This window comes from Neolamprologus multifasciatus, chromosome 1 (genome assembly GCF_963576455.1).
Source record: "Neolamprologus multifasciatus chromosome 1, fNeoMul1.2, whole genome shotgun sequence".
NCBI lineage: Eukaryota > Metazoa > Chordata > Actinopteri > Cichliformes > Cichlidae > Neolamprologus > Neolamprologus multifasciatus.
In genome coordinates, this window is record NC_140439.1 from 13,239,723 (window position 1) to 13,266,595 (window position 26,873).

Here is a 26,873-nt window from a genome sequence, read left to right on the forward strand (position 1 = left end):
CAAAGATGCAAACTCAGCAGCCTGCAACAAGTGCTTTAAGCTGATACTGTGATACTGTGCAAAGGAGGTAACACCTCAAATCCGATGAAACACCTGGCGACGCGTAGCGCTTTTTTTAAAGCCGAGAAATGCGCCGTATTTGATAGCTTGCTGCTAGACCTCACACCGAGCGCATCTCCTGCGGGTGTGGTGCCTGTTATCGGACCGGAGTTAGCAACATCCCCCAAAAACCCGAAGAGGAGAGTCCTGGCCCCTAGCCCTGCCAGTGCAGCAGAAATGATGACGATGATGATGGCAGCAGCAGCCGTTCTTCTCTGCGTTAGTCGCTTAATGTTGTTCGTGTGTAATTTACGCTAAGTAGGCTAACCACGTTATTACATTAATGCATGTAAGGTGAACTAGCAAACACAGTCGTAGTTACATGTGGCTGTCTTCTTGTTTGATGGCAGATACTCCCTTCACCCTGGCCAAAAAGGCTAAAATGACCAAAGAAAAAGTGGAAAACAGCAAAACATGAGAGGTTTTTGGACAAAGTTGGTGTTTTTTCCATTGTTTAAGCACTGCTTCCAGTCAAGAGTGATACCATATATGCCCTATAGCTGCAGAAAAGGCTAACATTGTTATCTTTTTTACAAAAAAACAGCTGAACATGAGAGGTTTTTGGACCAATTTTGTGTTCTCCATTCTTTAAGCACCGGTTTGGGCGCCGTTTAAGCACCGGCACCGTTTCAAAAGTACCGGTTTGGTACTGGTATCGGATAAAACCTAAACGATACCCATCCCTATTCACCACATAGAGGGATCAGTAAAACGGTAACCTCATGGTCGCATTAGCTGGCATATCTAATGCTAATAGAAAAAAACACTAAGAAACTGTGAAAATATCTTCTTATTTTTTGCTTCACTTCCTTCCATAAAGCAGCTCTTTTTTGGGGGGAGGATGGTTGCGTTTCAGTAACTGTTCATGTAATGTATCTCTGAAGCATAATTTTTCTATGCAACTTTGCACTGTCCACTGCTGTGACAAAACAAATCTCCCACGAGTGGGACTAATAAAGATGATCTTATTTTATCATATCTTATCTTATCTTAATCGTTAGCAGCTAGCTGCTAAGCACTTGTTTGTGCAGTTTCCTTTCCTTTTTGCTGTAAAGCAAATCTGATTTTGCGTGGGAAAATTCCAGCTTGGTGGCAGCAATTACAGAATAATTTACAGGCAACCACTTTAATTGCTGAAGGTGCTATTTTTCCATGTTCATTAAAAAATACCCCTTTAACATATCCTGACCATGCTGCCAAGGAGACTTTGTTCAGACAATTTCACAGATGAATGAACTTGAAAAAACACCAAAAAATTTTAGTACCAAACAAACCTCTAATAAATCTCTGTCATTTATCTATAGACCTAAAACTTTGAACTCCAAGGTTTCAGATTAGCTGGATTTAGAGATATCAGACATTAAACAACTTTGAGAACTCAGTCCAGATTGCAGTTCTCTTATAAAAAATTCAAATTTAAAGCACAAGATTGTTACAAAAAATTAATCGTCTGTGCTTTTGCATAATCTACATTAACATAATCTTAAAGCAAAAAAAAAAAAAAAATCCATCCCTCATTCAGCGACTTTGCTGATGTCTATGGATTTACTGCGAGTTATTAGCATTCACCTAGATTCACCTCACCAGTGGATTTTAAGGAACAAGAAGGAAGTCCATAGACTTAGCTCAATGTGTTAACAAATAATGTGCTCACTGTTGTTAATGGTTACAAATACGAATAATACAATAAACTATTTGGTCATTGCAGCTGAACAGTAACAGTTTGATGCCAGAACAAGCACGACACTTGAATAAAAATGGCGGGTTTACATAGCGAACCTTGTCTCGTTAGGAACGGCCTGTTTTTAGGCAAAGGCTCTAAATGAGTACCGTAATGAGTTGTTAAAAGAGGAGAAAATGTATAATGCATTATCTCCCTTTTTATCCTGATGATGAGAGGAGGGACAGTTTCTGTGGGACATCCAAGTGTTGGTCATGGATTCGTGCACGTGTGCTTGTCTAATGTTTTATACAGGCATTTCTCCGTATGTGGATGTGTTAATTTAAAGTGTATTTGCATTTTAATGTTTTATCTGCATGCTTGTGACTGAGAAGAAAGCATCTGGTATTTTTTAAGAAGAGAATCTATGCAGCAGAAAGAAAAAGAGACTAACTCTAAAACTAGTAAACAAGGAAAAGCACATTACTTGCCTAGGCTAGTTTCATGTTTTCTTGCTGGTGAAATCTTTGACAGAGCCTCAGCTACATGCATGACATGCTTCCTGCTTGTAGTATCAAGCAGTGTGATTGTGTGACATCAGAGCTGTTCATCAGTGACCATGTGGCAATCATAAACACTGATTGTGTAAATGATCTCTACAAAGGTTCAGCTGGGTCAGTCTCATCCTCAGGATCACTGTGATTGTGATCCACTGCAAACCATATGGCTCTGCTTCACTTTAACACGCATGGATTAAATGCAGAGGTGGCAAAAGTACAGACAATCTGTTCTTAAGTTCAAGTACAGATATTAAATATTCCAGTAAAAGTTAAAGTACTGATTCAACTTCTTTACTCAAGTAAAAATGAAAAAGTACATGCTCTGAAAGTACTCAAAGTAAGAAAGGAAAAGTAATTAAGAACATTTCTACTACCTACTTTTATGCAAAGCTAACTGAACGTTGTGTTTAATGTAATAATAAAATAATATTAGTAGACAGAAATTCAAATTGATTTTAGTCTAAACATTTTAGTTCTGATAAAATTACTCAGCTTGAATCAGTTAAGTAGAACATAAGCAGAGAAAAAATAGCTTGTTTCTGTTGCCTACATTGTAGAGGGTGACTTTGTGTCTAAACAGGAAAATGAATGAACGGTTAAAGTGGGATTCAGCAGGTGGGGAACCCTAAAAATCACTTGTAGTGGCTCAGTGTGGGGAAAAGAATCAGATAGATTTCCTTTGTGTACAGGATGTGATCAGCTGACCTGCTGCTCTTTGTGGATTTACAAACCTGAATTCAACCAGATGTCAGCAGATGTTTCACGAGTTGTCCTGGCTTATTTCCATCCTCTACACTGACAGTACACACTGTTTGTGCTGTTTCATTTGCTAGATGGTATGAAGGTGGTATTCAGCGAATGAATCTCAGCATTATTAGTTTAACTTCATATGAATCTCTGCTACACTTGATGTAAACCTCAGCCACAGTGCACCAGTCACACACTGTTCTTTGCTTTAAATCCATCACAGTGCAGCAAACTAACCTGTTTATCCTGCAGATTATTTTCATGCAGCTTCTAAATAACAGTTAGTCTACCTCAGTTTGCTTTGTAGCATGTCTTACAATATGAAAAAAAACAACATAATGTCACATGTACCGACCCAATATGTGATTTGAAAACAAGAGGACTTACATGTAACCTTTACATTTTTAGTTTATCAAACACCACTGAGCAGTTTTTTCCTTTAAATCTAACCTGTCTTCCTTCTCTTCCGTCTCTTATCTTTCTTCATCTCTGAGTGAAGTTAGCTCTCTTTCTTTTCTCTACTTGTGAAATACAGCAGCTGGATCTTTAGCTAGCAACACACTGTGCGACTAACTGCACACAAACAGTTTGGATTTGAAATTACCTGACAAAAATATTCTCCCTTTATGCTTTATGGCTAGCTAGATGCTGAAGTATCGCATCAAAGTCATCATACTCGAAGACGGCGTCTGACTGCGAGTGGTCAGAGGCCTGGTCCCCGTGCTCGAAGGAACCATTTCTAAGGCAGCAACACACAAGTTCACTGGACCTTAATTGGTCAGAATAATTGTGTTCATGCCAAAGTCTCCAATGTCTGTGTTCCATAGTGTTAGTGTAGCATAATTGATTAGGTGCTGATACAAAGGAAAATAATAAGAAATGTGGCTTTAACATGTTAACAGGCTATTAATCTGCTATCACAATTCATCTGTAGGGACTTGGCCTCACTGGAGTAATCTTCTGGGTAAGGCTCAATCACTCTCTCTGGCTCTCTCTCTCTCTCTCTCTCTCTCACACACACACACACACACACACACACACACACACACACCAGTCGTGAGGAGTCCCCTGTAAGTCAAACAATTGGTTAATTGTAATTTCTTGCCACTGTAATTATTTGACTGTGTGGTGATAATTACAGGGAGCAGATTCTGTCAGCGTACTGTAATTATTTTTCACATATTGTATGTGGAGTATTATTACTGGAAAAAAAAAGGATAAACAACATAAATTTTCCTTCCTATTGTATATTTCTCCCTGTGACAGTGCTTCTGTCTGATAGGTGGTCCAACACTTGGCCCAGACTGAAATAGCTCAACAACTGCTGGATCGATCGTTGTGAAATTTGGTACGGGCATTAATGATTCCCTAAAGATGGATCCCATTGGCTTTGGTGACTTAATGTCTCCTCTCAGGATATTAAAACATGGATAATTGGGTGACATGTTTTGAATACACTACAACTGTTACTTCAAAGATTAGAGTTCCACTCAGGATTAACTGTAACAATTTTGGTCAGTGTTCAACTTTTTATGTAACCGCACCAATTAAATAATCTGATTTGACATATTTTCTTTAGCTGTACTTTTTGTTAAGTATGCTACAAAAGATGATAAAAGTAGAGTAGGACGTTACAGAGAAGGTATTGTGTGCGCAGTCTCTTTATCTTATTACATTACTCAATGCTCAGCAGCAGTCCATCTTCCTTCTCCCGTATCTCCTCTACTCACGTCTCCTCTGCTCTCCTCTCCCTTGTAACAGCTGTGCTTGCCTGCAGCGTTGAGCTAACGCATCTCTGGCCTGTCATCCAGAGGTACATTAGCACACTCATCGAGCAAGCCACAGAACACACAACGTGCATGCAAAACCTACAAGAACTTCTTATGCTTATAGGGTGACTTTTTCTTTCAATGTTACATGAAATATCACAGACTCCTTAAAAATTAAACAACACGAGAACTCATCTGTGAAGGAACACAAGTAGCACTTTGTGAGGGACTGCACTTTTTTGCATACAGATAAGCATGTGTTTGCAAAACGGTAGGCTTTGGTATTGTCTCTGATACAATTGATAGTGACAGATACACGGCTAATTAGTGCAGCTATGGCTGGGCTGTCCTCACCTCTCACCAGCCCGCTGTGAAATTGGATTAATTTAACTTACCCTATTGGACCGCATTGGCTGCGGAATTTGACCAAAAGCAAGTTTGTTTCACAGAGCACAGATTTCTTTCTAGACGCGTTTTAAAATTTTCTCTGCATATTTCAGTGACGTTACCTGTCGTGCTAATGCTTGCTCCACATCTCACACACATACATGAGCATGCACGCAGGAAGCTAAGCATGTTGACTTCAAGGCAGGGGTTCCTTATAGTCCAATTAGGCTGGTTCCTCTTTACAGTGTGCTAAGGTTCTTACAGAGACAATCTGTTTCTAGGGAGCTCCTTAAGAGCAGATCAGTCCTTAAAACAAGCACCAGGCAACCTCTACTAAGCTTTTTCTGACTCCATCTGTTTCTATTTTTATGCTGATATTCAACTAAGTCTCTCCAGAAGTTTTTCCTTTGAAAATCATCTGCCATGCTTTGCCCCTAAATCCCAAGTTGATACCCATAATCTCTGTTGTCCATATTCTGAGCATGAGTAAAGCACATGGTCACAACATTATTGATATAATTGTCTTCCCATCCTATTTTTTGCCATCTGATAATACAAGACTACAACAACTGACAGCTCTGATCACTGGAGCTGTAGTAGTATTAACAGCCCCACTGAGCTAAGGAAGGAATAACCAAGTCTCTTTTGGGGACTCTCCAAAACTTGTAGGTGAAAGTAGCAGTATACATGAAACAAGCTCAGTTTAACAATTCTCATCATAAGAGCATTCTGGATAATTGAACAACCCTCAACTCTGCTCATTCATTATTAACAAATTTCCCCCACATAGTCTCATATTCCCCAATCTCTTCACCAGCTATCGTTTTATTTCTGTGTCATAACATGGCAGCTCCTCCAGTAACACCCCAACCCAATACCACACCTGTTTGTAAGAGCCCCGGCATAGAAAAGCATGGTGCAGACAAGGAAAGAGTTTCACAAGCTCTGCAATAACTGACTCTATCTCTAAAACACTAAAAAGATCTCCAAATTCAAACACCTTTACTGACGTTAATTGAACAAATGATCTGCAACAGCATGTAGAGAAATCTTTAATGTAACAGTGACACCAGTGAATCCACCAGAATCTCATACATGTGAAACAGAAATTTCTTCACAAAAAGTGAAAAAGATGCTGCATAACATCATGGCCTGCATTTGTATAGCGCTTTACTCAGTCCCTAAGGACCCCAAAGCGCTTTCACGCAAGCTACATTGTAGCCACAGCTGCCCTGGGGCGCACTGACAGAGGCGAGGCTGCCGGACACTGGCGCCACCGAGCCCTCTGACCACCACCAGTAGGCAAACATGGGGTTAGTATCTTGCCCAAGGGCATGCAGCCAGGAGGCAGCCTGGGATCGAACCACCGACCTTCTGATTAGTGGCTGACCTGCTCTGCCACCTGAGCTGCAGCCACCCCCATCAAAATGGCGAATGTTCCAGCAACATTTCTTTTAAACAGGAATAAAACCAGAATACAACCAGTTGGCATCCAGATGAGTCAAATGGTCTATTGCAACGAGATATAACGCAGAGGAGTTTCACTCACTGGTGCAGACTCATTCAGATTGATTGCTACATTGACAGTCTGTCTGAATTTATAAATCAGATGGTGATCATTTGCAAACCTACACCAGAGAGTCAGTCAGTTAGTCAGTCAGTCTTCCTGCAAGGCGATCGGGCCTGTTGCCTTGCAACTGAAAGTGGTTGCTTAGAGGTTAAAGGTATTGCATGCTTAACTTCTGGGTGACCACCTGGTTGCTTGCTAGTCGCAAGGAGATTGCTGTCCTACTTTTCCTCTGTTGGATCGGAGCCATTACAATGAAACGATCACTGTTATTTTATTTTAAAAGCAGATAAAATATTAAACATTATGTTGCTGATGTTATATCTATGGAAATACTTTTCTCTTCCCATTGAATACTAATAAAACAAAATTTTCTGTGGTGTAAAACAAAAAACAAGACCAGATTTAATACGCTTTAAACAGAGACTTTATCCCTTTCACATTCTTGCTGATTAATTTGATCACAAATTATTTCAATATCATTTTACATATTACCATTATGATGGCTCATTGGTTGGTAAGATGTCAACAAGCACCTACTGAAATTTGTCGAGTGTCAAGAAATTCTGTTCGCAGTGGTATAAGAGCAAGGATGCCAGAAAATATTTAAATTCAGAAAAGAAACCCAGTGATTATCACAGGTCTATTTACAGTGTTTATAAGAAAATAATATATATTTCATGTAAAATTTTCCTGCCTTCTGTAGCAAAAAACTTTTAATTTAACACTTTAACATCTGATTGTTCTGAAAATTTCTCTGACTTCAGTTTTATATGTTACACAAAAATAAAGGTTTGTCATTGGTAGATATGCGTGTCCACTTATTTTAGCTTTGTTGACAAATATGAGGATACCACTTCCTGTTTATCCTTTGTGTTTCACCATTTATTTTTACTTATTAAATGTTCAAAGAGAGCAAGGTAAATAGTTTAAACACTCTAAATCATGCTTTAAATTAAGATTTATCTTGGTTTTCTTTGTACAAAACGAGAGTTTTTAAAATTTAGAAAAACAAAGAAAAGGTGTTTGTATGGTTATCAGCTGGAAATGCTAGATTACAGAGATGTCCTCTCGGTGTGCTCCCTCACTCTCTCTCTCTCTCTCTCTCTCTCTCCCTCTCTCTCCCTCACACACACACACACACACACACACACACACACAGAGCAGAGAGTGATTGCTGACGATGTTGTTTTTTTGTTTGTTTGTTTTTTTGGTCCCCGGCCATCTTTCGAAGATTTTGGGTGAATGGTGATGATGATGGGGTCTCCAGACAGAGATGACAACAGGTCAGCACAGTTCAGTTTAGGAGACTGGCACACATACACACATCAGAGTTATGCATGGGCAGAGCTACTGGATACACACAGGCGAGTTTTTTTGACTGAGCTGCAATGACATGAGATTGCCACAATTGCTGTCTGTTACACACGGGCTGTCTCTACGACAGCATTTGCCATCACTATACTTTATGACAAAATAATCATGCAAAGAGGTTCAGTTTAGCAGATTTTGCAACGTGGCATATCAGCTGTAATGCTCATCCATTAATGATGCTGTCATTACTACATTATTATACTAGTACTCAGTACTCGTGAGTACTGATCTTTAAAGTAATCCTTCATTTTCATATCAAACTACTGTAAAGTTTTGTGAATCCACCTTGCAGAGCGTGACGCTGCCATGCTGACCGCCTCTGTCGTAAATAGACTTTTAGATACAACACAATTAAAACAGCTGCCGTGGCAGCTTTTGCTATGGCAGGTCTCTGCTGGACAAATGTGGCTGCTATCATAATAAACTCACACACATAATGCAAAGCAATGAAAACAATGGCAGGTGCCAGCACGGTTAGAGCATAGTGCTAAAAGAATGAAGGAGAATGCAGTTTTATTATTTAGGTATACTGATCGCTTTAACATTTTTTAAAAAAGAAAACAGTCCTTTGAGGTTTCAGTTGTCATTTGTTGAAGGAAACTGGTTAAGCTGATCTGATTTAAATCATGCTGGGACATTATTAACATTTACTTTGACTGATAACTAATGGCATCAAGTTAGTATAGTGTCTGCTCACTTGGGGAAATAGTTCTATTTTCTGCAAAAAATATTCTAGCTTGGGTCACATTTTTACTCTACATTCTACCCTACAGTCCAAGCTCTATGTGCAATATCTGTGAATAAATCCATCCATCCTTCCATTTATCCATCCATCCATCCATCCATCCATCCTTCCATCCATCCATCCAACCCTTACCTATCCCAGTGAGAGGTGGGGTATATCCTAGACAGGTTGCTAGTCTGTTGCAGGGATAACACATGAAGATAAACAACCATTCATGTCCACATTCAGGCATAACCGCTCAGCTGTGATAACATGAATATGCCAGAGATCAGTGTGCACATGTGAAGAATCACCTTCATGAAGTCGGCATGCCAGGAATCCACTTGGCTGACTCCTGGGTTGTATAGACCTAGAAGTCCTACATACATGTTTTATCGCCGGCTGCAATGGCGACAGAGCCACAGGCACTTAAAGCAGAATTTTAAATGATAACATGAGGGGAAAACGATGAGGCTTTCAGAGTTCAGCAGGTCAGGTGTGTATGTTATGCCAGTGTGTGTGCATGTGAGAGAGAGTGTGCATGTATTTTCATGTTTAATTGTGCTTATTTTTGTATGCAGCTGTATGTGCGTGTTTACCAGCTAGCATAGGAAGGCAAAACTGTGACAGATGTCTGTGTGTGTTTGTGTGCTACTGTGCGCGAGGCAACGGAATCACTCCAGCCAAAATTAGCATAGAGGTAATTGGGCCACGAGAACAGAAAATGTGCAGTGGTGATTTTACTCTCCATGACATAAGAGACTCTGAGGAGTTGAATAAAATACATTGTGTGTGTATGTGTGTGTGGTGTGTGTCTGTGTGTGCGTGTGTAAGTCGAGGACAGCCGGGCGCTCTGTTGTCTTGTGCAGATAGTAATAACAACACAGTATGGCGTCACATCCCTTTCTCGTGCTTTCCCCACATGTCGTGTCCACATGTTTCTGTGGCAACATAAGTGGACATATGCTGACCATATGCTTTGGTTTACTTGTTGTAGCTCGTCTGTATCTCTGACTCTCTTTCTTAGTTCTTCCTATCTCACTCACCTTTTATTCTCACGCACCATGTGTTTATATACTACTCTGTATTTAATCATTAGTTAATATTAATCTCTGGCTCTCTTCCGCAGCGTGTGTGTATCCTGTCTTCCTCCCCTCAGTCCCAAGAGGTCGTGGCTGATGGACAGCTGGAGGTTTCTTCCTGTCAAAACTGAATTTTTCTTTCCCACTGAGGCCAAAGCACTTGCTCATAGGTCACATAACTGTTGGGGTTTTCTGTAAGGTGCTGTAAGGTCTTTATCTAACAGTATTAGTAATTTTATGAAGTCCTCCCTCTCCGAAGCCTCCTTTTCACTTAAGATCTTTTATGTTTCTACCTGTCCTCGCACTGATAATTGAAATGAACGTGTCCATGTGTAAAAAAAATGAGCTTTCTGTAGGTTCTGTGTCACTAATTCACATTAAACGAGCACAGTGATTCTCGTTTAATGTGCATTAAACGAGAGGGATGAACTATTTTCATATGCACGCTCAAATGCAACTCTTAAACATTACAGAAGTAGGCCTGTTTGTTTCAGCTGAAGCTGCTTACCCAACGCACATACAGATCATTGTCTTTCTGCTGCACTGATTGGATGCTCTCCCAGAATAATCTCTTTTGAATGCATATTGGCAGTAATTGGTTTGACTGTGAAAATGACATTTTTTAATGTCACAATCTTAGTTTAAACAGTTAATGCTACACTACGCTTGCCCCATAAATAAACTCTGCTTCTAAGGACTTGAATTTTGTATGAAAAATATTTGGACCCTAGCTGGACTGGCTAGGGTAGAAGGCCGACACGCTAAAGCACACTTGTAGTGGATCTTGCAACATAGATGCAAACCAAGGAACAGGAAAACAATTTTCATTCAAGCAACTGGACAGCATCTTCAGTACCCTCTTCTTACAATGTGCCAGCTTCCAACTGTAGCTTATCTCTGACTTAACCACCAGATTTTGAATATGCTAGAAATTATTCTCATAAACATGCCGACATTGTCAATACAAGCATACTTCCATAATAAAAGTGTGACTTTAATAACTTTACACCACTCATGTCTCCCATTTTTGTGGACACTCTTTATTAATACTATTAAGAATTTGTCATCATTTTCTTTGATTTCTCCTCATCTCTCCTTTTAGCTATCAAACTCTCTCCTCTCCTCTCCTCTCCGGCTTGTAAGTGTCTGCGTGAAAATCAAAGTGCATTAAACATTAAATATGCTGTCAAGAGGCAGAAGACTCTCCATGCTGCCGATGATGGTGAAAGTAGGGCAGTGAGGAAAGAGGTATAGATGGAGTGGAGAAAGCAAAGGAGAAGAAGGGGGATGAGAATGGATACAGACAAGAAAAGATGGAGGACAGAAAAAAAAGGAATGAGAGAGGCAGGGAGACAGTCACTAAAAGCTTTGCACACAAATCATCACACATATTGAACTGGGAACATCTGAATCAATGCATCTGACTTGGGTTGTTTGTGGTAAGGTGTGAGGTAGACAAACGGTGCCTAGACGCAGAGTATTCTGATGTGCAATGCGTGTTTGAAACCAAATACCTGCACTGCTCCGAGAACCACACACTGAATGGATTAAGCCTGTAAACCAGTAGCACCCTATGACGTTGGTCAATATCTCTAAGTAGGTGATTTTCCATTGTAGGAATTCAGGCCACCGGACTTGTGGGGTGACGATAGCTTTAAGAAAGGTTTCAACCATGATGCATCTCAAAACAGTGCATGATTGTAACCATAGATCTGTTAGACCACAACAACATCAGCAAACAAGAGAATGGAGCCAAGTTTTCAGTTTTTATCATCTAGCTTCTGATAGATTGCTTGTTTTCAAAAATGGCATTTTTTCCATGTTGACCCAATCAATGTTGAGCCCTGCTGAGAACTCATCCAATCGTACTAAGACGTACCTCTCCTAGAGTGGTTATGTTTTCCTCCATAGATAATAGTTCATTCTGCTAGTTTGTTTATGAGTTGGTTAATAATAAATACACATTCAAACCACTGAGAATTACTGTGTAATGCCAGGCTCTCAGTCTCTTTCTCTGTCAGTCGCTCTCCTCAATTTATCTCAAACAAAGAGATGCTGTTTGCTTCAGAAGCGATCCTAGTTTTAGTTGTTAGAACGACTAGCGACTTAAAATGTACGACACGCATTAGAGAGAAAGGGACTGACTCAGCTGAAAGGTTAAAGCAGGCCTCCCTCTCTGTCCTCTGTTACTATGCAGACTAGCGAGAGATAGAGCAGCCTCCCGCTGCCACAGGCCATACGCTCTGAAACTCAAAGTCAAATTTGCTTTAATGGCAAACCACAAAGAAACTAGTGTTGCCAGAGCAGTACAATATATTTGCCACAGTCCCCACAGTCCAATATGCTCACATTAAAATCCCTTCCATCTTGTGTGTAAGTGTGTGTGTGTGTGTGTGTGTGTGTGTGTGTGTGTGTGTTCAGTGGAGAGTGTATGGTGTAGATTACTACTTAACAGAAGATCCTGAATCCAAACCAGTCAGGGTATGTGAGCCTTACAGAGGTGAACTGCACTTAACTGTAATTCTCACAGCATTATTTAATTAATGTACATAATACATAAGTCTGGTCTGCCAGCATTCACACATTATTCCATTATTTACCCCGAATGCTTGTACTTGTATCAAATATGTAAATATTAATTTGGAATTTGTTATTTTTTAAAACAGATTTTGTCAAATAGTCCATTAACTGAAAATACTGTATAGATGCTGTCTGTTCTTAATATCACTTTTCTGACCAGTTATATTAGTTCTTAATAACTGATTAAGTCTGATGCTGTGTGCTGGGCAGGTGATTTACATTACAGTTTTAAAGAGTTTCAGTGCCTTTTGCTTCACCTGCTGTACTGTAAATGGGGCTAATCAGAGTAAGACTGTTGTACCATACAGAATTATTTAACAGAAGTATCTGAAAAATTATATACAAGAGGTCCAGAAGCTGCTCAGCTGGCTGTGGAGCTGTGAGCGATTTCACACGGACATTTGAGTTATTTTTTTAATGTGAAAATTTGATTGGGGAAGCTTTGATGAGTGATAAACAATATACCTGAAGTACACTATCATTACGCTAGACAGATAAGACTGTCTTAGGGAGGATTCACACAAAAGCATTTTGGGCTTTGACTTTTTTTGCTTCTCATTCACTTTAAAAGGGGGGATGTCTCGCAATGCTGAAGTGAATTAAGGATCCGTTGCTTTGCTTGAAATTGTTGAAAACTGAGGGAAATTCAACTGTTGAAGCACCATTGCAGGCATCAGCTAACACATCTTGTTTATTGTGATATATATCCACAGAGAGCGTCATTGGTTGACTGATAACACCGTTTGGCATCAAAATGTAGGAGAAGGTGATCACTGAGGGAAATAATCAACCTGCTGTATATAGAGATGTCACCATAGCCAATGCTTACAGTACCGTTTAATAGAAAAATGCAACAGTAACTGTATTTTTTTTTATATCAGGCAGCATATGTATCAAGGCAGCAGTTCTTCCACACTAAAAGAGTTCTATCCTTACATACTGAAGAAGAACAAGATTAAAGCCCACAAGTACCAAAGAAAGTAGAAGACAACTACTGCAGAAAGGCAGAGTTAGATATGGGATATGGAAGTGTGTTTTGCTTGGGAGGTTACCAAGGAATTATAACTGATTTGTAAAAGGCAATATACAAACAATGTGTTAGTGTTTTTTGGACTAAGACAGGAAATACTTCTTTAGCTACTCGACCAGTATATTTTGATATTTCGATGACCCTTGTTGTATAATTACTATGCTATTGCTAACTGGTAATTAAAGGTAGTCTATATTCGGTCAACAGAATATAGTTGCTGAACGATCATGCCAGTAAAGACCCTTACCCTGCCACCCCCCCAAAAAAGGTGTATTAAAAAACGTGTGACAAGTGTAAGATGTATAGGATAAAAATGTATAGGAAAGGGGACTTAATTTATATTGGCTTCTCACATGACATCATGTGCACATTTTTCAAAAGCTGTCTGGCATATTAGATCAGATACAGCCACTGATCATGGGGGCAAAATGGGGTTCCTGGAGGCTGCTGGTTGTCACTAGGTGAAATCAATTGCAAAGAGGGTGCTGCACCATGAATTGCCTTGTCCTTTGTAGCAGATTGCTGTAGTCACCTATAAATTCCTATGGAAGACACCGATTTGTCTGTAAACACTTAGTAACTACCAGCCAAAGATTATTAAAGCTTTAAAAAATGAGACACAACCCAGAAATAAGAGAATTCGCCTTCAAAGTAAAAGTTGTGCGTTAGCGCTGCAACCAGTGCCTGCCATCTCTTGTTTGTGTTGGAGTTTTCAGTTTCACTCAGACTTATCTGCCAAGTGATTGCAGTGTCTTCCATACAAACTACAGGTGACTACATCAATCCGCTACTGACGAAAGCAGTCACAAAGAGGTGTGTGTGTGTGTGTGTGTTTATTTGTTTGTATCTGAGTTTCACTGAGTATCACTGAGCCTTGGGCTGCCAGTGAGATACTTAAATCTGGCACCCTGAGTCCCAGGAAAGTACAGACAGCCGTTACTCCAATCTGACATCCTGATGGCCAACAGTAAAAATATCCCTCAGCCTTAAGCCGTGTTCCCATATAAAGTGATATCCCTTTTGTTGCTGACATCTAGTTGCTACTGGATATTCCAGGCGTGGGTGCTTACGTAACCCTCTGGTATATTTCACAGCCTGTCACATGTCAGTCAACAGTAGTTCTCACGCCTAGTTTTGCTCACCTCAAAGTTAAATAAGTGATAAGTGCCCATTTCCCATCACTAGCTATTGTTTGTCCTGTTATTGCTACAAATCCTCAAATTTCACAACAATCTGTTATCTCTGGTTGTCACATCTCCACTGGTTTCCTCCTCTATGATATTCATACATTTGCCATGAGATTCCCCTGCATGATTGGCTTATCCCTCAGTCCATATGTACAGAGAAGGAGTATCATAAGCGCATTATCAGAGCAGCGGGAGTTTCAGTCCTCTATCAGTGCGGAAAAGCAGCACTGAGCTGTAGGTCACCTGCTTTTCGTTACGCATTATCAGACAAAAGAAAGTTGTACATTTGCAAGTTAACACCACGTGCTAGTGCCAACAGATGACAACAAGTACAGACTGTTTAATTATGTTTTGATCAGCGTCTCACACAACACAGGTGGTCTGAACGCCGTCTGAAGACTGCCCACTGCTATGTTCAGGATCAATCCAAGTTAGCACCATATTGACTCCCTGGAATCTTGATACGCTCCACCATCAGGTGGGGAAACTGTTGTCAGCGACACTGAATCTCCGTCTGTGTTTAAACAGTGACTTTTACATTCTCAGGGTTATTGCTTCTGTTTATCAGCACACAGGAAGATAATAGCCCTTTTGATAGCTGAATAAAAATAGCAACATTTTTGGTGTTCATCCAATGAGCATTCTCCAAAGAGAAGTCAGACTCTCCCTGCAACCAATCTGAAGTCAAAGAGCATTTTGTCAGTTGTCTTCAAAATGTGCCTCATTAACTCTATCCCCACCACTCACAGGATATTCCAGCACTAAGTGTTTTTGCATTATAAGACACCGTAAAAAGCAAAGTTTTATTTCCATATCCATATTAGAAGGTGCTTTCAGCTGCTCCCTTATTTCCCAAGGGTTAACCACAGCAAATGAGTCTGCATGTTTAATTTGGCGCATATTTTGCCCTTCCTGATCCAATCCTCCCATTTATCCAGGCTTAGGACCAGCACTAAGAGTAGCTTGTGACACCCAGAAGGTAGATTTGTGTCTCCTCCCAGTTCTAAACCGGGGGGAGTTTTCAGACCATGGAGCCACTTCTTTGCATAATCTCTGCATAATAAGAATATAATCATAAATGATGCCAGTGACTGGTAAGTTCAAAACAATACTCTTGTGGGAAATTAAATATCTAAGGATCAGAAAGGGGAAAATGTTTTACAGTGTATATAACTGGACAAGATATCTTTAACATTTTAATTGTGTGATAGATTTGTAGGCATGTAACACTGTACGAGGGACAGTTAAAGAAAAAATAGAATACGGCATGGCATCATTCACCTGTTTTGCCAAAGTTGGCCACATTGCACTGGAATTCTCAAACAACAACAATTCAAATGGAGAAGAGGAGCTTAAGTTATATTTTTATTATAGTGTATGCACATATGAGCAGCAATTTCGTTTTTTCTCTTGGACGCCTAAAATTGCAGCATGTAAAAAGTTTATGTCAACATCTCAGGTTGTCAGATTTAAAGAACATTAAAGGGCCAGAAAGGGTAAAACAGCATTTCACAATAGAAAATTTCTAGTTGACAGCATGAGTGTAAAGACTTTTCAAAACTCTGACGGTGGTGCATGTTTAAAAAACAACAACTTGTGTTTGATGTCTTGACTGGATAGGGGGATAAAAAAAAAAAAAGCCCAATCCACTAAACAAATCAGTCTTCTGTGCCCATCAAGTATGTGACAGGTTTCTGGGTTTAGTGCTGCTTGTGTCAGGTCTGAAGAGTTTCCATTATGGAGAGATGAGTTTACTGTTTAATCATGTGGCACAACTGAACATATTTTCTGTCTTGCTGAATGTGAGACAACCAAGCCTTATTAACAAAAACAACACAGCAGAACAGATTCCCATGTAATACAGACATGGCCGCCGTACCACACGCTCAGAGATGTGTGTTGAGGGGGTTATATCTGAAGAGGGGTGCTTATGTTCCTACAATCAGACCCCCACCCACCCCCAAGAAGCTCTTATTGTCCCCACACTATGATAACATGCAGCAGTGATGAGTCCCAGCGTAGAGAACTGCCCTAAAATCTCTGAAACGAACCTCTAAAATCTCAAGACGTATACTGACGGCACTGCAGAGAACATAAATAATATGTAGCTGCTGCACAGAACGCTCTGTTACAGTCAGTTGCAGGCTCTCTCATCGCTGCCAATCAGCGATGAGAAAAAACAGTAACGAAAAAACAGAATTTCTTTCTGTTTTCTGTTTTTTTTTTCCTTGTGAGATCCGCGGAAGCTGGAAATTAATGCGACGCCTAAACATATAGGCGCGATCGCTCCACATTTACCCTGCAACATGGACATCTGGATTCATTATTGATGCTGTGTTGGTGCCGCTGCATGTGGAAAGGGTGGGTTTGGCGCACGGGGAGTCGTCTACGAAAAACCCATCTCTCTCTCTTTCTAACACACACACAGATAGAAAAGCACAGACAAACACACACGTATCCCCCCCCCCTTTTTTTTTTAAACAGATACTCGAACCTTAACTTCATGCAGACCGGCCTGTTCACACCCTCTCTGAGAGAAGGAGGCCTTGTTGGGGGACCCGGGAAACACGGCCTGAACATGCTTCAGGTGTGCGCTTCCCGCAGTAGCGAGACTGCGATGCTGAGCCAATGCAGCGGCAACACACGCCCCTCCGCTCCGCTTCTCGCTGCCTGCTTGTCAAAACACACACACACACACACAGATTCCCCTCCACGTCGAAGGACACACACACAGAGACGCGCGCATCCGAGTCTCCAACGCCACATAAATGTGCAGTCAACACATCTTGCGTTGTGAAACATGCATCTGGATGGGCAAATGTGCAAACGCACTCGTGTGACACATTTCAATGAAGGTGGGGGTGCGAGCGCGGCCGAGTCTACGGCGGGCGCGCGTGCAGCTGTGTTAAAAATATATATAAATATATATTTATTTTATTTTATTTTTTTGAGGAAGGGACACTAAGAAGCATTAGGGGACACATGAGGGATGTTAATGTATGGAAACCAAAGCCAAAACGCTCAGGTGTAAATCATGGAGCAATATCTCCCCATAATATGGGGGTATGCACATGTGTTCGTCTACTTACGCACAGCCTCCTTTTTGGGGTCTAGGGCACTGGCAGTCTGCTGTATCTGGCCTATTTTATTCTGAAGGACCCAGACCCGTTGGTTGGTGCTAATGATGTCGTTTTCCAGCTCCTGAAATAAGGAGCAGGCGTGTCGGGCCAGGTCGGAGAGCTGTCGCAAGGTCCGGGAAAGAACCACATTGCTGATGGCACACAGGTCCTCGAAAAGCAGACCATCATCATTGGGGATCGGGTGTCTGCACAGAAGCTGCGGCTCCACAATCCTTTTGGCGAATGGCATTTTGCACGCCAAAGATGATAAGGGTTGTAAGCCAAGCGTAAAATCCCGCTGCCTAGAAGTAAAAGGTAAAAGGGTAAAACGGACAACATCCAAATATATAAATCCACGAGAAGCCCGATGAGGTTCAGGCCGTCTGCGCGTTATCCCCGGGCGTCAATCCAAAGTTCCCAGATTCTCCTTGAGATCCTCCATCCTGCTGCTGGTTTCTGGGGATCATTCACACTCCCGCTCACACACGCACACACATGCACACACATGCAGGACACAGCTAAGCCCAGGTCAGTGGTGTGAGGATGCGTGTTGAGTCTGCGATCATGGGTTGCCTCCGTCCAGCGTCAAATCAGCCAGAGCGAAAAGGAAATGCCGCTATAAGGTTTCAAAATAAGAATCTGGGACAACGAAGGTAATAGAAAATCACTGAAAAGGTGTCGTCAAAATTAATGGCAATTAATTTACAGAGGTGGAGGATACAGAGGTGGATACGACAAAAAGTGAAAACATGTCTTGCAAAGCCCTGTTTTTAAATACACAAAGGTTACTTCATAACCGATCTCCGCGTTTGGAGCTTTTATTTTTTAGGCCTTCCCTTGTTTTTCCGCCCACATTGCGGTAATTCTTCTGGTATTTGATGCAACCTGGCTCCGTGGCCTGAAGTATGTGCAGGCAGAGAAGATGAGGGAGAAGGCTGAGGTAAAACCCGGAGATGCAGATATGAGTAGATGGGGAATGGTCGTGACAGTCGTGCATGTCAGCAGACACTGAAAGATGATAATTCTGAAAAATATTAATGTCTTACTTGGCCTAAATGCAGGTGATCAGGTAAGTCTGGGGAAAACAGATCGTTTTCAGCATCCAAAACTTCTTGAAGGGGATGTTCGGAGCTGGGGACACAAGTTGATATAATTTCTAAACTCATTTTAATTAATAAAATTTTCAGTGTACTGAAAAAAATTATTCATGAAAACAGCTTTTTTCTAATTTTATGAGAATATCTTACAAACTTAAATAACTAATTAAGTATCTATACTGTACTGAGCAAACAGTTTCATTTACATACAGTGTCATTAAACGGGCCAAAAGCATTTCAATAAGGAGAGATCACTTGGAAGAATTGAACACGATTTATTGAGATAGAGAAATTAATGTATTTGGCAATTAGACTCTGATGACCCATCATGGCAGAGAAGAATCTCAGTGGTGATAGGATTTAGGATCTGACACTGAAGGTGGTGGTAAAATTGAAGCTTGGATGGAGCTCCTCTGACTGAGGTGTGTTCAGCACTTTAGCTGTGTTTGATTTTTAACACAATGTTTCTCACAACTCTCTAAACCCTAAATATAGCTGGAATATAATTGTCTTTTGGCGCCATTAGGTAGTGAACTCCAGCTCACACTGGGGCACTTGGCAGCTGAGTGTGGAGCGGCTGGGGGGAGAATTAGCACCAGTTCTGAGGCCATGGCTCTGCCATGTTTGCCTGTGGCCACTGGTGTTAGATGTTGGCAGAAAGAATAAGATTGTGGATGCAAGCTGCGGAAATGAGCTTCCTTTTTGTGAGGAGGCGCTAGAGCTGCAATTCCTACAAATGGAAAGGAGCCGGCAGACGTGGTGCATGCGCCTCTAAATTGAGGTGTTTTGGGATATCCTATCACAAGAAGACCTTTGTGCAGAGGTTATACCTCTCAGCTAGTGTGGGACCAGCTTCGTGTCCCCCCAGAATAGCCAAAGGAGGTGGGTGCACCTATAGAAAGGTCTGGGTGTCTCTTTGTAGACTGCTAGCTTGTGTCTTAAATTAGTATCAAACTATATTTCCTATTGAACAAAGAACATGGTGTTTTGTTATGTCATTGTAATCTGGAGTTGTTGTTTAAACATGTTACAGTTAAGCTTTGTTTTTCTGATACCCGTCCCCCAAGAAAAAAATGCATGCAAAGACTGAAAACCACAATTATAGATAATGTGGACACAGTAGGTAATGAATATAAACTCACAAACTACAAAATTAAATTGTGTGACCATGTTGCAATGCACACGTCACTGCACAGTATCTTCTCATGATGCACTGAGGCTCCAAATTCATAAACTGTTAACCCTGTACACCTCTCCAAAAAGTTTAACTACAGCAGATCCTCTGTCAACCTATTTTTTTTCTTTTTTTGCTGAATTTCTGTTTCCAGGATGCTAAGCCTGCCCGTTGTCTGTTTCATTCACAGTGATTAGCCTATAGCCTCTAGGCTCAGTCTGTATATGGACGTGTGCAGTAAACTTGCTGTTGCAGCAAATTTGAGGCAGTGCAGATTAACAGGGACCTGTCACAGGCCTCTCTCCGAACTGCCAAGAAGACAAGAATGCTACAATTGTTCCCTATACAGTTATGCATTATATCCTTTATTATTATTTATAATGAGACAGTTTTTGTCATGGAGATCAATTCAATCAATTAGACATTTGAGAAGTATTAAGACAGGGATATGTGTGAGAGTGAACTCACACATCTGCAGTCAGCTAGTTTATCAGTTGAAGTCACTTAACTCTGTCATAAAATTGATAACTAGATTAGATGATATCTGACCCTAACAAGTCTTTCTTATGATTTGATTATCACCTGGAATAGGGTAGTTTTACTGTGTCCGAACATAAACCCTATGTACAGTCCGTGGTCTGAATTTTTGTGTCATCACGGAGAAATGCTTTCCTGGAGACGTCTAAAATGTTGAGAACCAGCACAAAAAGCATGTTCAAGAACTTTGGCAGGTTTGTCCACATGATGGTTTTGCAGCTACCTGAGATACAGTTACAGAACTTTACAGGTTTCCACAAGTATTTTTTCCCAGTCATTAAAAAAAGTTCCTGGTTGTGTGTGTGTGTGTGTGTGTGAAAACATTGTCAAAGTGAATTGCAAATCTTTACATCCTGCACAGCATTGGTTTGTAGCTTTATTGTCCCAAATTCCCATTTTGTACTTCCACAGACTGCGTGTCCTAAATAAATAAATAAGGTTTGGTGGTGTAATAATGAAACAAACGGTTCACATCGTCCTGGCTGTACTTTTTACACGGAACAAAACATTTTTATGTCTAAATTGTTGATAGAATAGATTCCCTCAGAGTGTAGACAAGAGGAAGTACCAATAAAGCCTCAGATTTTTAGGGTTCATGAGGATCTAAATAGTGCTGAAAGTACTGTAATGCCGCTAGTTTCCATAGGAGGGCACTGTTTCACCAGTGTTTCAAATTACTGCTAAGGTAGAAACATATATTTGGAAACTGCCACTTTAATAGCAGAAGTAAATAACAAAGGTAACATTCAAAATCAAGCTTTCCTCAGAATACCCCAAGTCTCAACCAGAAAGTCTTTTGAAAGTCGAATTTGCTGCTGTAACAATTCAGACGGCCTTTATCTTGTTATTTTACCGATGTTTTAGTCAATTATTGATTGGTTTGTAGCAGAGAAAGCCAGGAAGTATTAAATAATCTTTGGTGTTAGTAATAAAAATAAATATGGCATAAACTTTGTCCTTATGGCTGATTACTTATCAGTATTTAGGGCCTAACAGTGCATGACTTGCAATTTTATCTAGTGCTTGGAAATTCGTCACCAACTGATAAAGTGGTTTCAGGCTCATCTAAAGCTACTGTGTTCTGTTTTTCTGCTTTACATGTAAAATTACCTCAGCAAATAATTGCATTTTGGGGTTCTGAGATTAAAAGAGCACATAAAGCAACAAGAATCCCATACGGAAAAGATATATATAAATCTTATAAAGTTTGTATCTCTCTTGTGTTGAACTTGTATGAAAAGCATACACGAGTGAAAGCAGATATAAGATGCCTTGAAAAATTATATAAATGAAACTTGTATGTTTTGAATACTTCCTAAAACAATATATGAAAGTAATGAGAAAGTGGCCACTTTGATGAGTAAATCATATAAGCCTTATATAATATGAAGCAAGCTAAAGCTGATGCAAGTTTTTTATTAGTTTTTTCTATTTCTTTTCCAAATGGGAAGTAAAATAAACAACATGAACTTAATAAACTTATTAAAGACACAAGAAAGAAGCCAAAAAGGAGAAGCAATAAAGCAAATGATAATGATAAATAATGAAGTAAAACAAAATGAAGTATACAAAATTAAGATAAGACTGATGTCTTGTTCATAACAACAACCCTTTCACTTCCAGCCAAAGTATATAAAACCTTTGAGGAAGTGGCCCCATCAAAACAGCACATTTTGTGCACATGTAACTAATTGTACAGCTTCTTGATAATTATCAAAGCGAATCTAAGACTTCCCCTCTTGTGAAGACGGCCCACTGATGTTTGCTGCTTCTCTGAAACATTGTATCTGTAAATGAAAACTCAGATACACCCTCCGTTATGGCTCTACTGTCCAAAGGCCAAGGCAGCACAGAAGGTTAATGAAACTGTATAACAGAGTCCTTCCCTCTGAGAGTTTGTCTGCGTGGAGCTGAAGCAGCCAGCATGTCTCCGAGGATTCTTGTAACGCTCCTGGCCGTGTCCTGTGCTGTTTCTGCTCAGTCAGACGTGGAGAGCCAGGCGAGGGAGTTCCTGGACAGGTTTGACAAGGAGGCGAGTGACCTTATGTACCAGTACTCGCTGGCATCATGGGCCTACAACACCAACATCACACAGGAGAACGCAGACAAAGAGGTCAGCACTTGTAAAAACACTTACTTTAAAATGTGGTTATTTTGTTACTGAGTTATAAAACCTGAAGTCATTCTCCACAGGCAGAACAGGGAGCGATCTGGGGCACGTTTTACAACAGAATGTCTGAAGAGTCCCAGAAATACCCCATCGACCAGGTCAACGACCTGGAAATCAAATTACAGCTCATTTCCCTACAAGACAAAGGCTCTGGTGCTTTGTCCGCAGATAAAGCTGCACATGTAAGACTATTTAAATATTAAATTCAACTTTGGCAAATTTTCATTTGGACAAACTGCACAGATATAGTAGTCTTCCACATCAAATTAAACATTTTATCCCTGTGTATTCTTTCATATCTTCCTGTAGCTGAATAAAGTCATGAGTGAGATGAGTACAATCTACAGCACAGCCACAGTGTGTATGCTTGACAACCCGCTTAACTGTCTGACATTGGAGCCAGGTAAGCTCTCCTTATTAGGACCTGTTGTAGTGAAGTGGCTGCCTGCTGCTGTCAAAGACAGGCAGAGCAGTTTATTATTATCACGCTCGCTAAGAAGATGAAAATATGTCTGTTTGGGACAAAAGTTTGTATTTGTTGCAGTAAAGCCACTTTCGTCACAAGGGATCGCAGCAGCGGGCAGCTCCACGTGTGATTAGTAAATGAAATCATCATAAAATAATAAAATAGCACTAATTCATCGCTATCTCCTCACAGTCAGAAGGCTCTGGGTTTGAATGTTTTGTCCTGGTGAGGGTCTTTCTGTTTGCCCTGCACAGCTTTTATCCGGGTTCTTGACTTTCTTCCCGTGATCCAATAGAATTCCCTGTTAGATGCATTTGCGATTTTAAATTTGACGTAGGTGTTAATGTGAGTGTGGATGGTTGTCTGTCTTTTTAAAGCCTATAATGGACTGCCTACTTGCCCAAGGCACACACCTGTTCTTGATCAGTGTCAGAATGGATACAGGAACAAACCCAACTTTACTTTTTTTTGTTTTTGTTTAGTTTAGTTTTTTGGGGGGAGAATATAGGCATTTTTCTGTTTTCTCACTTCAGTGTGAGTCTGCCCTGACACCGCTCTGTGTCTTTACTTGTTTACAGGACTGGACGAAATAATGGCCACTAGTCGAAACTATGACGAACGTCTCCATGTGTGGGAGGGCTGGAGGAAAGAAGCAGGAAAGAGGATGAGACCTCTCTACGAAGACTACGTGGATCTGAAGAATGAAGCTGCCAAGCTAAATGGTGAGGAACTGATATGAAAAAATAATGAATAACAGACAAGTTTCATTGCGGTGTGTCCTGATGCAGGCTCTAACTTTATCAGGGACCTGTAGAGATATAAACTGATTCTCAGTGAAGATAGTGAGACAAGAGCTGATAGTGTTCAGCGATCATGACCACTCCTCCACCACTGAGGTCTAATTTTGCTTTGGCAGCATCTCGCTCATGTAACACTAGTAGTGTCATATCTTACATTATGCTTATTAAGTGTGATTACCACCAATGCTAAACACACCAAAAAATGTAAAAAAAAGCATTTAATTTGGTGTTTTTTCTTGATCTCTGACACAAACGCTTACTGCGTGCAGGTTTTGAAGACTATGGCGCTTACTGGAGATACAACTATGAGACTCTTGAGGACGACATCATGTACCATTACACAGGCGATGAGTTAATGGAAGATGTCCGTGTAATATACAAACAGGTACGTCCATGTCTGTGTGACGCATGCTTCACGCTTCAGTGCCTCTGTGTTAAAGACAGTTAGAATGTGCAGTTGGTTATTGACTGTAACGTAATTAACATAAATTATTTATAATAATTGTTTGTTTTTTTTCCACAGATCCTGCCTTTATACAAGGAGCTGCATGCCTATGTGAGAGCCAAGCTTATGGAGGTCTATCCAGGGCATATTGATTCAGATGGATTTCTCCCAGCCCACTTGCTGGGTATGTTTCTGGTTTCAAAACTAATAATGAAACCAAAGACACTGAATGTGAAATATCCACCTACTACTCTCATAATTACATTTTTATATGCTTTAATTTTACAGAGTTAGTGTTTTTGGCATAAATTCAGCACAGTTGCGAAACAAATTTGAGAGCGGCATCAGGAGCTTTATTATCATGAAAGAGTCAAGATTCAAATCTGTTTCGTCATATACAGAAAATTAAGATCTTCACTTCCTGTCCTCTATGATTATCAGGCTACAAATAACTTTTAAAGAAAACGTCTAAGTGTGTGTGTGTGTGTGTGTGGGGGGGGGGGGGGGGGGTATTACATTTGATTCCCCCATCATCGCTCCCTCATGTCTGCACTTTCTGTAATATTTTCTTATTTGATCCTTGGTTTAAGTGTAGAGTCTTTGTTCATGGGGCTTGTGGGATACCTGACGACAAAAAAAGAGTAATTGACAACATATAACTGTAATCTGTAAACCGTGACAACAAAAATGTTGTTGACAGAGCAGATAGTTCAGGCAAGGTCTCATAAGTTCAGAACTGAAAGTGTGTTTCCCTCTGCTGTTCATGTATTATCACTACCTCTCTGTGCTACAGAAAAATAATGCCAACAGACTTATTATATTGTATATGTGGCTTTTAGCTGGAAATAACTGATCCACCCACATGCATTGTGCACGTATAAAAAGCTACAGTCTGCTGTAGACGGAGAAAATGTATGAAAAAATAATTTTCTTATTTGTTGGTTGTTCAGGTGACATGTGGGGAAGATTCTGGACCAACCTTTATTCTCTAACAGTGCCATATCCTGACAAACCGGATATCGATGTCAGTCAGTCTATGGTGGACAAGGTATTGCAGAACTTTTTATTTATATTAAAAAAACAGACAGCCCTGTGACACGGGGTTATCTGTCCAGGGTGTACCCTGTGTCTTGTCCTATGGTAGATAGAGTGGATGGATGGAAAATAAATATGTATACTCAGAAATTCCCTACCTGTTATCTTAAATTTCAGGGTTGGACCAAGCTTCAGCTTTTCCAAGAAGCTGAGAAGTTCTTCATGTCTGTGGGCCTCTACAAGATGTTTGACAACTTCTGGACTCACTCTATGTTTGTACATCCCGATGATGGACGCAATGTGGTCTGTCACCCCACAGCCTGGGACATGGGAAACAGAAAGGACTTTAGGTAGAGTATACACAGCTACACTACTGTGCAACAGTCTTAAGACACCTGTCATTTCTTTATGAGTTAACCAGTTTTGTATCTACAAACAACTAACAACTTAGCAAAGAACAAAACTTAAATTTCTTAAGGCACCTTGTAAAATTGAAACTCAGTGTTAGCAGATCTCACGCAGCGATGAATCCATATGTGAATTTTCTGGTTCAAATCAGTATCAAAATATAAAGAGGAGGTCGGGAGAGAGGTACAGTGAGACTCTGATTTTGATCCACGGTGGGATGTGGTAATTGTCTGGTTGGCAACAACAATGATCCCAAACACACTTCGGATAAAGTAAAAGCGTACCGGATGGAAAAGCACACAATGGAACACTATCAGTGATGGTTTGGTCCCCCCTGAGCCCGGACCTTAACATTATTGAAGCAGTGTGAGATCACCTTAGAGAACAGAACAAAAAGCAGCCAACATCCAAAGAAGAGCTTTGAATGTCCTCCAAGATGCCTGGAGAACTATTCCTGAAGACTTCACAAAGAAATACAATACAATACAACTTTATTTATATAGCACATTTAAAACCAAAGCTACACCAAAGTGCTTCACAACAAGGTTAAAACATAAGATAAAAGATAAAAGGCTATAACAGAGTACAAAAACCCCCAAAGGTACAGACAGAATAAGAAGTAAAACATTAGAGCATGGTTTAGAAGATAAAATTACAGGGTATTCATAAATATAAGGTGGGGGTATTTATGCAGTGGGACATTAGTAGGAAGATAAGTAACATAAGGGTAAAATATGGGGGAAGTGCACTAACTAACTGAAAATGCTCGGTCAAACAAGTACGTTTTTAACTGAGATTTAAATGCAGAGATTTAAATCTGAGATTTTAGAAGCACAAATAGCAGCAGGAAGATTGT

At 40.3% G+C, this 26,873-nt stretch overlaps 2 protein-coding genes across 3 annotated transcripts in view; one reads left to right on the forward strand and one right to left on the reverse strand.

Annotated features, from left to right (window-relative positions):
- nhsb (Nance-Horan syndrome b (congenital cataracts and dental anomalies)) overlaps positions 1-18,489 on the reverse strand; it is a 61,273-nt gene extending 42,784 nt beyond the window's left edge. The window contains exon 1 of the mRNA XM_085167446.1: positions 17,856-18,489. Within this exon, the coding sequence (XP_085023572.1) occupies positions 17,856-18,135 (280 nt within the window). The 5' untranslated portion in view covers positions 18,136-18,489. The remainder of the gene's footprint in view (positions 1-17,855) is intronic.
- The window catches only part of ace2 (angiotensin I converting enzyme 2), a 47,639-nt gene that overhangs the window by 13,457 nt on the left and 7,309 nt on the right, over positions 1-26,873 (forward strand). Inside the window, exons 2-9 of one of the 2 annotated variants that reach the window (XM_085167511.1) lie at positions 22,675-22,806; positions 22,887-23,045; positions 23,173-23,266; positions 23,908-24,051; positions 24,399-24,514; positions 24,653-24,758; positions 25,525-25,622; positions 25,787-25,959. In XM_085167511.1, coding sequence (XP_085023637.1) covers positions 22,738-22,806; positions 22,887-23,045; positions 23,173-23,266; positions 23,908-24,051; positions 24,399-24,514; positions 24,653-24,758; positions 25,525-25,622; positions 25,787-25,959 — 959 coding nt within the window. In that variant the 5' untranslated portion in view covers positions 22,675-22,737. Of the gene's footprint in view, positions 1-22,473; positions 22,807-22,886; positions 23,046-23,172; positions 23,267-23,907; positions 24,052-24,398; positions 24,515-24,652; positions 24,759-25,524; positions 25,623-25,786; positions 25,960-26,873 lie in introns of those variants that run through there. The other variant, XM_085167502.1, reaches the window with a different exon arrangement.